The sequence below is a fragment of the Miniopterus schreibersii genome (genome assembly GCF_964146895.1).
Source record: "Miniopterus schreibersii genome assembly, chromosome: 2".
NCBI classification, from domain to species: Eukaryota; Metazoa; Chordata; class Mammalia; order Chiroptera; family Miniopteridae; genus Miniopterus; species Miniopterus schreibersii.
Window position 1 is genome coordinate 104729976 of NC_138102.1, and position 12277 is coordinate 104742252.

Consider the following 12277-nt stretch of genomic DNA (forward strand, 5'->3'; position numbering starts at 1 on the left):
TTTTTTTCATTGCTTTTCAGAAAGAGTGGGGGGAGGGGGAGAGAGAGAGAAACATGGTTGCCTCCCACATGAGCCCCAGCCGGGATCGAGCCTGCAGCCGAGGTATGTGCCCTTGGCTGGAATCAAACCTGGGACCCTTCAGTCCACAGGCCGACGCTCTAACCATTGAGCAAGCCTGCTAGGGCTACCTCCTTCCTTCTTGTAGAGATGCAGATGATCCATAAAATAACCAAAGTTCAGTGAGAAAAAGAACCAGGCCAGAAGGGATCTATAGGCTACATAGTTAGGTTCTTAGTACTCAAAAGTGGACTATTTTGTGTTTTGTGGGTTTTGTCAAGAATTAATAGTTCTCTTCTCAATATAGCTGAGATCTACTTATGAAATTAAAGAAATTATTAAGTGTCTTTTGATGTTCAATGGGAAAATTCATAAACATAAAAAAGGAAATAGCCCTGGCTGATGAACTCAGTCGGTTAGAGCATTGTCCTGATATGCCAAGGTTGCGGGTTCAGTCCCTGTCCAGGGCACATATGAAATGAATAAATGAATGAATAAATAAGTGAAAAAACAAACTTCTGTTTCTCTCTCTCTCTCTCTTTCAAATCAATAAATAAAAATTTAAGAAGAAAACAAAGACCACCCACAACCCTATAACTCAAATACACCTTTGGTGTATTTTCTTTCAGACTCTTCTCTTGGCATAGCTAATATGTTTGTGTGCTTGTGTGTGATAAAATTGAATTGCATGATACAGTTTTTGAGGCTTTAGAGAAGTGACTCAGGTTCTCTAGGAAGAATCCATTATACACTTTTTCCAAAACTATGTTTTTTCCCAAATATTTTAAAGTTATTTGGGTCAGGAGAAGCATAGAAAATTAAACAACTGGAAAATGAGCTACAAACTATTGAGGTGGATGATGTTAATTTGGAGCAATTTGATAGAGAGTGATTTTTATGTATAAGCAAGGCTTCATAGATGGGTAGACAATTGCAGTGACATAGAAAACAGCTCCTGGCAATTTCACCTAGAATAGTCAATCTGGGGTTATGCAAGCAAAAGACAGAGCAGCCAGTTGGCCCACGTGGATATGTGCACAGTGAAGGTGGGGAAAATCTGGTGAGGTTTTTTTTTTTGGCTTAAAATTCAAGGTCTCTGAACATAGAATGAAGAAGCACAGAAGGGTCATTCAGGGAAAATAAGCTAAGCATCCATTTTTATTTTTTAATTTTTTTCCTTATTTATTTTTAGAAAGAGTGGAAGAGAGGGAGGGAGGGGGGAGGGAGGGAGAGAGAAAGAGCAAGAGAGAGGGAGAGTAACATTGATGTTAGAGACACACCACAGGCCCCAACCAAGGCTGAGGATCCAACCACGACTGAGGTATGTGCCCTTGACAGGGACTCGAACACACGACGCTTTGGTCTGCGGGCTGATGCTCTAGCTCCTGAGCCACTTTTCTTTTAAAAGCAAGCAGAAGTTAAAGTCTTTTCATGCTAAAATTTTGTAAGTGACTATATCTTAGGCTGTATCCTTGTCCTGTGTTGCTTAGCCATATCTCGAAAAAGCCAGGCTGGTTGGTCCATGCAGCCATACCACTAACCACCATCATTCACCTAAGAAGAATTAGAAATAACATTTTATGATTCATAATGTAATTTCACATCCCATTTAATCCAAATCCAAATTACTTACAGAATTCTTTGAAGAAAATAATTAGTCCTTCATACAGTTAACCTTACAAACCTAAGTGAGCACGGTGGTACTTGACCCTGTGCCTCTCCTTGAATTAGAAAATACAGCCCAGTAACTGGGGACCTTGGGTGTCTGAGGGACGAGATTGTGTTTATAGCACATTCCAGTGTGAAATATTTTCTGACCAAGGCCTTGACTGTACAATTGAAACCAGCAATTCTATAGCGGGACTGTAGTACAGAAGGGAGCGTTTTTATACTGTTTCATTTGTAACAAGTCAGATGCCGGCATCATCTGTGTTCTTTCTGTTATGAGTCCTACTGCGTCAGTAATTGCATGGTTGGTTAGACTGATGTATAATAATGATTCAGTACTTGAAATAAGGAGGCATGTTTGTCTCTTTTCTTTCTCTGTGAAATTCTAATTTGTAGTGAGTGGCTCCGAACACTCAGGTTTGAATTACTCTGTTTATCCAAAAAGTCACTTATTAAATAAATATGATGTTAGTAATTTTTAAATCAGTGATTTGAGTCAGCTTTACTTTTTGGTTTGTAGAACAAAAACGGGTTACTTACTCTGATGATGGAACTCACCAATTTTAAATCAACTGCTAATAGGTGAATAAAAACCTTCTGCAATCCAGACATGGTATTTAAGGAATAGTTTCTATCATTGTTTAGCATTGAAAAGCACTAGACTCTCTATACGTTTTTGTTGATATCAGAGAGAGGAAGGGAGAGGGAAAGAGAGATAGAAATATCAATGATGAGAAAGTCACTGATCGGCTGCCTCCCGCACGCCCCCTACTGGGGATTGAGCCTGAAACCTCAATGGTCAGAGCATGAGCCATGCCGGCCGTGCTAGGCTCGATATTTTTAAACTATTGCTTCTTAAGCATATCGATAGCCTTTCAAGTATCCAAGTATCTAAGATCCTTTAGGGTCTTGCAGACTGATACCGTTGGTAATATTTTAGAACACTGAATTGTGTGACTGAGAAAAATTAAGCTTAAATTTTATTTGTACTCAAATGTAGCTCAATAAGAGGCAATTAAAAGACTTACTTTTGTACATGAAACTCTATCAAAAAATAGCTACCAGTTATGCCCTAGCAGGTTTGGCTTAGTGGTTTGGGCGTCAGCCCTCGGACTAAAGTCCTCAGTTCAATTCTGGCCAAGGGCACGTATCTGGGTTGCAGGCTTGATCCCGGTCGGGGCTCGTGTGGGAGGCAACCAATTGATGTGTCTCTCTCACACTGATGTTTTTCTCTCTCTCTCCCTCCCTTCTACTCTCTGAAAAGCAATGGAAAAAATATCCTCAGGTAAGGATTAAAAAAAAAAAATCGTGCCCTGCAGGGCATGGCTCAGCGGTTGAGCGTCGACCTAGGATCCAGGTGACTGGGGTTCGATTCCTGGTCAGGGCACATGCCCGGGTTGCGGGCTCGATCAGTGACTCTCTCATCATTGATGTTTCTGTCTCTCTCTCTCCCTCTCCTTTCCTCTCTCTGAAATCAATAAAGATATATTTAAAAAAATAAAATTAAAAAATAGCTACCAATTAGGTAAAATAAAGAGCAAGAAGGAAAATATGTTCTTTTTAAAAGAATAAAGCTTCTTTTACACCAAAAATAAGGTCTTTTTTCCATTTCAGTGTAAAACCTGTTCTGAGCCAAAACAGATAACCAGTTCATCTGCCATTTACGACAACCCCAATCTCATCAAACCAATTCCAGTGAAGCCCAGTGAAAACCAGCAGCAGTGCATACCTCGACCCAGTCAGGTACTCAGTTCTCTGCTTTTCATTTAAAGTGTCTCTATAGGGTTCTTAATGAACTTTTACCTAGAGTATAGTCAAGGGAGGGCCTGGTGCTGTCTGAGGATGCTTTAAGGTAAATGCAAAAAAAGAGAGATTTCAAGTTAGAGATTCTTTTATTATTAACAATTTACTCTTCCTTAAAAGGGGTTAAAATTTTTACTTTTGGCATTTACCATACTCTATGCTAATCTTTTATGGACTTGAACTCCTTACAGGATAATGTATTAAAAAAAAACAAAAACAGCAAACTATAACATCATCAGAGTTAACAGGAATATTACCATGAGGCCCATATTCTGCTGAAGTTGATGGTTGGTTTCCCAAAGCAGCCAAGGCAGCAAAATTCAGTTTAACATTTCTGAGCACCTCCTTTATACCAGGTACAATGCCAGACCATTGTGTATACAGAATGGGATTCCTGTCCTGAGGAGTGGTATAAAAGTTCTCTTTAGACCCAAAAATTTGTCATTGTATTTGCATCTAATTATAAATATGATAGCAGTTTTTGTATGAATTTACATACATATGGATATATATTTTAGAATAGTAAAGCAGTAACAAAATTGCTAATCTGCAAGTCCCAGAGAGAGAGGAAGGAAGGGAGAGAGAAACATTGATCAGCTGCCTCCTGCACGCCCCACACCAGGAATGAGCTTAAAACCCAGTGAATCAAACCAGCAACCTTTCAGTGCATGGGAGGACATCCAACCATCTGAGCCATACGGGCCAGACTGTGAGTCCCATTATTGATTGTAAATATAATGTGGCTGTTTCCATTTCTTATGGTTATTCCTCATTAAAGTTTTTTTTAAAGGAATTGGTTTAAATCAAGTTTGAAAATGAACATGGAACCAAAAGACATAAAGACTAGTTAATGAAAGTCTTGTGCTGAATTTTTAAAAAAATAAGTCTTTTCTAATTATCTTTTACTTTTGTTTGCTTTCCATGGAAATCTGTTATTTCAGTAGATAAATGAGAATATGCTGATTTGAGAATGAAGCTTCTGTTTTCTTAGCCCAATAATACAGAGAGCAACAGAAAGAGCCAGAGATGATATAGAGCAGGAAGGAAGCAACTTTGTAACTGGCTGGGCCACGGCAGATTTTATGATTTGATGATTTTTTAAAGCTACTATTATATAGTTGTCAATCAATGGTAGTTTGTACCAATTCAATGGGAACGGGAATCCTCAATTTGGGGTGCAGTGAAGAAGGAAACTTTATTCAGTGCAAAACAGCTCAACTGTGATACAGCAGGGCTGGGAAAATAGTACCCCTGGTGAGGCAGCCGTGGGCCAGGCCCCTACCTGGCTAGACAGCTCTGCTCTACTCTGCACCAGTCTGCTTTGTGCTGTGCTGTTCTTGCAAGACATCTTCAGGATTTCAGCTCAGCCAGGGAAAGAGTCTTGAATCGTCCATGGAAAGGGAAAGTGTGTTCACAGAGCCAGAGGGGAGCTGGCTTATTGAGACAGAAGTCTCAGCGCCTGGTCCACGATTGGTCCATCCTCATGCAAATGAGGATTCCAAATCCTTGCAATTTGATTGGTTCAAAAGGCACTGTCCTTATTGGTCAGAATAGAACCACTCTGGTTGGTCAGCTCTGTGCAGCTCTGATGGGATGGGGAAAGCCTCAGTCCCATTGGTTGAAACAGGACTCCAGGAACTCCTTTATAAGGATGGGCTCAGATGACAGAGACACAGTGCAGGCAGGCAGTTCCATGCAGGCTTTTCTTTGAAGCACGGTTTGCGGCAGAGGTCCCTGTGTAAAAATGGCTATTAGGGTCCTTTTTAAATATTTGAGCCCAGTTAGCCACTTAGTAGGTATCTTTGTTCTCAGAGTTTATATAGTCAAAAGGATCAAGTTGGATTAAATGACATGTTTCTTTCTCACCCTAAATTTCTATAATTCTGTGAAAAGCTACCAGGAATTCTGAAATCCTCATAGTCCTTTGAATTCTCAGTATCTTCTTATACTTTGCAGAGTTAGATGGACTTCCTGTTGAAGAGATTACTTACCTTCTAGTGGATATAATTTTATACCATAGTGGTTCCCAATCTGTGAACCTCAGGCCCATCAGGACTCATATTTCTATTTCATCAATCAACAGATACTAAAATATAACAGCTACCTTGGAAGTGGTAGGGAAGAATGCTGTGAAAATTATTGGAATTAAAAAGGTCTCAGTTTTGTGAAGTTTATTTATAATTAAGTTTTTTATCCTCTCTAATTAATCCTTTATAAATAGACAAAAATGATTGAGTAAATTATGTTTCATATCCCCCAAATAACCAAATTGTATGTAGACCCATTTTGAGACATTTTTATTTTTCCAGACCTTAGACCCTGAACCCCAACACTTGTCCTTGACAGCGCTCTTTGGAAAGCAGGACAAAGCTACATGTCAGGAAACTGTGGGGCCTCCACAGACCTTCCACCAGCACCAGCAGCAGCAAGAGAAGCTTCCGATTCGGCAGGGGGTTGTACGTTCCCTGTCCTATGAGGAACCCAAAAGACACTCACCCCCCGTTGAGAAGCAGCTATGTCCAGCCATTCAGAAACTCCTGGTCAGGAGTACAGACCTCCACCCGTTGTCAGAGCTGCCTGAAAACCGGCCCTGCAAAAATGGCAGTGGCCATTCTGCTGGGGAAGATTTTACGGGACCTGTCCACCTGGGGTCTCCCCAGAGCGCTGGGACTTCTCATCGTGTACCCAGTGCTTCCAGACCTCAGAACCTGTTAGAGAAGCTCCAGAGCGCCCCGGGAGCAATGAACAAGTATGACCCTAGTACACCAGCACCTGCCAGCTCAGCGGCCCCAAGCATCACAACCCTCACTGCTGCCACCCCTGCAGCTCCAGGACGTGTGGCTCAGCCACAGCTGGTACATTTCAATGGCTCCCTTCCACCTCAGGCACTAGGATGTCAGGCTCATGAAAAAGAACAGCCCACATGCCCAAGACAAATGCCCCCCCCCTCTGGCAATCAGACTAGTGGTTCTGGAGTGATCTCCCCTCAAGAGCTACTGCAAAAGCTTCAGCTTGTGCAGCAGGAACAGCAGCTGCATGCGTCTAACCGGCCAGCCTTGGCAGCTAAGTTTCCTGTGCTAACTCAGAGCTCTGGAGCAGGGAAACCCTTGGAATCCTGGATTGACAAGACATCCAACACAGAAAAGCAGACTCCTCTTTTCCAGGTAAATATCCACTGGTTATTACTGTGATGCGGTAAAATTTAGAATCAGCTTCTGGGCTCTAGGGACATTTCTGTCCCAGTGTCCAAAGCCTCCCCTGTGCAGCTTATATCACCTTAACTTCCTGCCTGGAAAGAGAATCTTCGCTTTGTTTAGCAGCCTGGGAGCTTCCCACCTCTCAGATACTTTATTTGTAGAGTTAAGTCTTCGCAGTTTATAAGGTCTGAAGACATGGACATGCGAAAGGACATAGACACGGGGGACCCTAATCTTCATTCTGGGGTATCGGATGTCTGGCCTGTTCTTGTTGTTTTAGTCCACAGTAATTGTTGCTTGTTCCCGGCCAGGCACTGTGCTGCAGGTGGGTGCAGAGTGGTGGGAGCACAGATGCTGCCTCTGCAGAGCCGCAGGCCCTGGGGTGTGGGAGTCGGGGGGACATGCCATTAACTCCATAAAGGTGTGGCCTGTTTTAATTCATATCATCTGCATAGCGTAATGAAGATGGGGAGAGAAGTATGCTATGTACCCCCCCACACATGCACAAATTTCCAGACAGGGAAAAATATTGTAATTTTTAGAAATTGTTTATCCTTCAAGGAAGATGGTTCTCTATGTTCATCAATAACTTAGAACAGTAAGAAAACCGCAAGCTATTCTGTTGCCTGTGGGTAACATCTGGAGATCGGGCTTTTTTTTTTTCATTTGAATTAGTGCAAGTTCATTGAAAATGCAATAGGTTTAAAAATTAGGAAGCTGTCCCTGTTACTGTCTCAGCATTGGATGGTTGTCATGTTTTGGCAAGTAGCCAACAAAATCTTCCACTCTTTTTGAAAACCAAGATCATGAGCATGTAGCAGCTTTGTGTCCATGAGGCACTGAGTCAGAGAGCTCTTGTCTATTTTTTATTAAAACCTCAAATCTGAGTACCTGTTTCTATGGAAACAGTACCTGCCACTCATCCTCATCCTTCTTTCAATGTAATCTTGCCCCGTTTTTATATGACTTTTTCTCTTTGATGGTTTAGATTGGACAGTAGGACACTTGGGGTTGAGAGTCAGACATGAACATCTGCACGCGCAGCCCTCTTGTCTTTCAGGCTCACAGCTGGAGCCAAGGAAGAAGGTCCAGTGAGCCACACGGTGCTGGCCCTCCTTCGGGAGCCTCCAGCACGGCCCTGCCCCTGTGAGAGCCGACAGGGACAGTTAAACAACCCACCTTCCTCGAGGCTAGTTTCTCCCCAAAAAGATACCAAGGGAGTGATTATAAAATTACAGCAGCTTCTCCCTCCTGGTGGGAAGTGAGTGGGGAGGCTGCTCTCATCGGTTCCTCCGTAGAGAAATCCGAGGTGGAAACGTGTGCGCCTCCAACAACTCATGTCGGTTGTTGGAACTTTAGATCAGAGTAGTGGACAACCAGCCCCGAGGACAAGGCCAGCAGTCCTAAGTGCGTGTTACCAAGCGATAACTAGAGCAGAAAAGTAAAGTGTTACTGAGAGGCCAAGCTCTGTACGCAGTGGGAACAGTAGTCAGCGCAGCAAGTGCTGCCAGAGCTGCTGTGTCACGACAAGGGAGCTATGGGGGACTGAACAGGAGTCAGTTCTTTCGAGCTTTTCCCATCCAGTGAAGTTGTGAACAGTTAGGATTTAAACTCACCTCTGTCTGCTCTTGCTAACGAGTGGCCTCTTTGTCTCTGTACCTGTTGTTTCAGTGAGCTGCTACTTACTCCTGCCCTCTTTGTATGTATTTGCTATGAGCAGGTCATCTCACCTCAGCGCATCCCTGCTACAGTTGCTCCTTCTCTGCTCATGTCCCCCATGGTGTTCACACAGCCCACCTGTAGCCCACCAAAGGAGAGTGGGCTCTTGCCCCTGGGAAGCCAAGAACCAGCTGCCGCCTCCACCAGCCTCCTCCTGCCTCTGCAGAGCCCGGAGCCCTCCATACTCAGCAGCAGCCCACTTACCAAGAGGCAGCTTCAGGAAGCACTGCTGTTCCTCATTCAGGTAGGGGGACTGTTGTCTCTCTTCTTCCCTTTACCAGTCCTGCTCACCTACTGGTTGCCACTCTGAGGTAAGCACTCAGTTAGCGAGTGTCTGCACAGTACTGCCCAGGAATAAGCGGACAATGTAACAGCTCACCCCAGACCACAGTGGCTCTGTGCTTAGCTGGATGAGATTCAGGATATCAGCTGTGGCTTTAGGTGTCTCCACGCCTTAAAGATTTTGTAATTTGGAAGACTAAGTCCTCCAACCTGTCACCTGTCAGAAAAGAAGGAAGCAGACACTGTAATTAAGGACTGTCGATGCTGTGGGGTGCCCAAACCGAGAACTCGCCTTTGGGAGCAGGAGTGATGTCGTCTGAGCAGGCGGAGGTGCTTAGTGGAGAGTCAAGCAGACTGTTGAGTAAGAAGTAAGCAGGTAGGGGAGCAAGTAACGGCTGTGACTGTGGCTACTACGGGCAAATTTACAAATAGTTGTGAAACCTGCTCATCAGGACAGCAGAGGGTGACGAGACTTCTTTGGCAGCCATGAGTCTTACTTGTCTCTATGAAATAACAATAACAGCTGACACTTACACAGAGCTGTGTGTCAGGCACTGTTGTAATGCCTGACATTCATTAATTCATTGGATCCTTACATAACAACACTATCATTTTTCATTTTAGACAAGGAAACTGAGGCTAAGTGACTGGCCTGAGGTCACACAACTAGTAAATAGCAAAGCTGGGCTCCAAACAGTCTGGCTCCAGAGCTCTCCTTCCTGCCGCCCACAGTGGGGGCCGCAGTCCTAGGGAGACTGCTGCAAGGACTCAACCTCTGGGTGTCCGCCCAGCAAAGCACATCCACAAATAAATGGCAGATCCTGAAAAGTGGGATGCTTTTCTCCAGACTTCACACACCTCAGTTAACATCTTTAGGTATCCTTTTGATAGTCTTTAAGAAAATTTTTGTGGTATTTGGCTTAAGCTTCAGATGACTTTTAGGGAGCAGGCCAGCACTTTTGCAGCTGTCTCATCTTAAGAAGAAAATGGTCTCTGATAGTAAAAACATTTTTTAAAGGTGATGTATTTTGGAGAGAATGGAAGGAATGGGGCTAGAAATCAGCTGTAAGTGTGAAAGTGGAAGACTATCTACTAAAGAGGCTACGATTGTGCCTGACTAGGTCACAAATATCAGGATACCAATGGTTTCCACCTTTTTAAGCATTTGTGATGTGTTCATGAAGACTTAGATAGGACGTCATTGAGCAATAAAGGGAAAAAAACAAATTTGAATTTTAAAGTTTCGTATTCCTTCTGGCTCGTTCCTATTAAATCACATTGTTCCAAAGATCTCTGAAGGCCTAGAGCAGACCCTGTATACTGATAGTTAGGAGTTATTTCCCCCCACTCTCCATGTACTTTTTACTTTTTCCTATGTTTCAGATGTATTTTCCTTGTGAACTGTTAGAAATCACTAAGCAGTTTGTTTTCAGTATTTTCCTGTTCGCAGGACGCAGTAGGGACTTTGTGGTCACTTTGTAGGAAGAACAGAGATAAGTAGCTCTCCTTCACTGATGAGAATAGTGTTAATTCTGTGAGTGGGTGCCAAGAGGGAGTGAAGGGGGGATGTGTAATGTGGGTGAATTGCTAAAGCTTTAAAGGATTTGAGTGGGAAGCAGAAGTCTCCAGAATTAAAAACAAAACCACTAGTTAGACCTGTGATTTTCCCTCAGCCCTTAGCCAGGCAGAAGGGCTCAGAGACTGCCGGTCTAACTGCTGTCCACTTGCCAAGGCCAGACACTTTCCATAACTAATGCGAGAATTATACCAGCTTTGATGAGATACTGATGAAGCATATTGTAAGTAAGATCTTAACTAATGCCAAAAGCATAAAATACCCTAGCAATCTAACCAAACTTCGAGAACCACCAACCTCAGTCAAGCCCTCCCTATCCAGTCTTCTGTTGGGGACCTCTGTGTTTTCACCCACAGACCCAGGACTTTCATGAGTGAGCCTCATTCCATACACCACATAGCCAGGCTGCCCATCTGTGCTGTATGTAACATACTGACCGTTGAAAACCTGCAGTAGACTGTCTGGCCTGGCCTTCAACCCCACTTAACATTCACATATGCAGTAAAAAACTACCAGCTGTTAGACAAACAGGAGAGATGAGCATCTTAGGATCAAAGCTCCAGTGCAGCTCTAAGACAGAGGAAGCCTTTTGTTTCTGCCCAACAAATCACATTCCCTCGGTCTTTTGGTTTTGTTTTCCAGAATGACGACAACTTCTTAAATATAATCTACGAAGCTTATCTCTTCAACATGACACAAGCAGCCATGAAAAAAACTATGTGAAAGCAAACATTTTAAAACTGATTTTCAAGGTCCTCCAGCTCAAGGTTTTTCTGTTAAGTGTTGTTACCCTAAGTGTTTCTGCCTTTTTTTAAAAAGTATGTGTAATATGAAGTAAAATGTTTCAGACTTTTTTCAGTCAAGCTTTTTTTTAAAAAAAAAAAAAGAAAGAAAATACATCCTTCAGTACACCTCGTACTAAGAATTGAGTGGGTAGAAAAAGTGCTTTGCTCATATCACACAGTAAATGCCAAACTTAATTATTTATATTTCTTACTATGGGGCCATTTCTAGAAGAATTAGCCTCTCCATAGGATGGGCTGTTCTGGAAACTTGGTTTCTTTTTTGATAGCTCTGGTTTTCTGTGAACACAGTGTGTGTAATGTTCCCATTGCTGAGCTCCGCGCCTGCCTCGATGCGTGCCACCACAGGGTGGCAGTGTCACCTCACAGACTGACCTGCGCAGCCCTTCCCCAGCCTTTGGAAGCAATGCTGGTGTGCTTGTACCAGACAAAATAAACCTCTTGCCTGTAAAAATCCAATTGGCATGTCATCCCCCAGGCCTTTGAAGGGAGATTATTTCTAAAGGTATTATAGCTAGTTTCTAGAGGACAGTTGTTCTCAGAGTCCACAAATAGTCCAGATTTCCAGTAACATCTCCTTTATCCCAGCTCATTGCTGTTTCTTTTGGACCCAACCAGCGGAATATGCCTGCCTGTGTTTCCAGATAAACATTTTATCATTTTAGCAAATCGTGCTGAGAGGAAGGTGACAAAGGATTTTGAAGCTTTTCTTAACCTCAGAGGACAGGCAGTGAATAGTTCAGGGTGTAATGATAAGCATTCTTCAAGCTTGTAGCAGACTGATCTTTATGTTCAGAGTTGAGCAGCTCAATCTTGGGAGGAGTCAGGAGAGCCCTTGCCAGGTTGTTAAGGCCCAAAAGAGTGGGCCTGGGAGTTACTCCCTGCTGAGTATTAGTAATAAATAAAGCTTTGCAGTTCTATGGCCCTCTTTATTCTGGATCATAAAAAGATCTCTAGATGACTGCACAGAAGATAGGTTCTGTTCTAGTTTTATAGGTCACAAAAGGAAGCACAGGGAAGGTAGGTTTCCTCAGAGCTTCAGGAATAGGGTCTTATTGTAAGACCACCTCCCCACTTCCCACACAGGAGTACTTCTGAGGAGAAGAGGTGAGCAGAAAGGCAGTGACTCTTACTGAACTACGGGCCATACTCAAGGCAGAGGAGCCTACTGT

The 12277-nt window shown here is 43.2% G+C and overlaps 1 protein-coding gene across 3 annotated transcripts in view; it reads left to right on the plus strand.

The window, feature by feature from the left end:
* Window positions 1–11562, plus strand: part of DCP1B (decapping mRNA 1B) — a 50855-nt gene extending 39293 nt beyond the window's left edge. For 2 of the 3 annotated variants that reach the window (XM_081130590.1, XM_081130592.1), the window contains exons 6-9: window positions 3340–3468; window positions 5838–6692; window positions 8446–8688; window positions 10945–11562. In XM_081130590.1, coding sequence (XP_080986716.1) covers window positions 3340–3468; window positions 5838–6692; window positions 8446–8688; window positions 10945–11025 — 1308 coding nt within the window. In that variant the 3' untranslated portion in view covers window positions 11026–11562. The remainder of the gene's footprint in view (window positions 1–3339; window positions 3469–5837; window positions 6693–8445; window positions 8689–10944) is intronic. The other variant, XM_081130591.1, reaches the window with a different exon arrangement.
* Window positions 11563–12277: the final 715 nt, after the last annotated feature.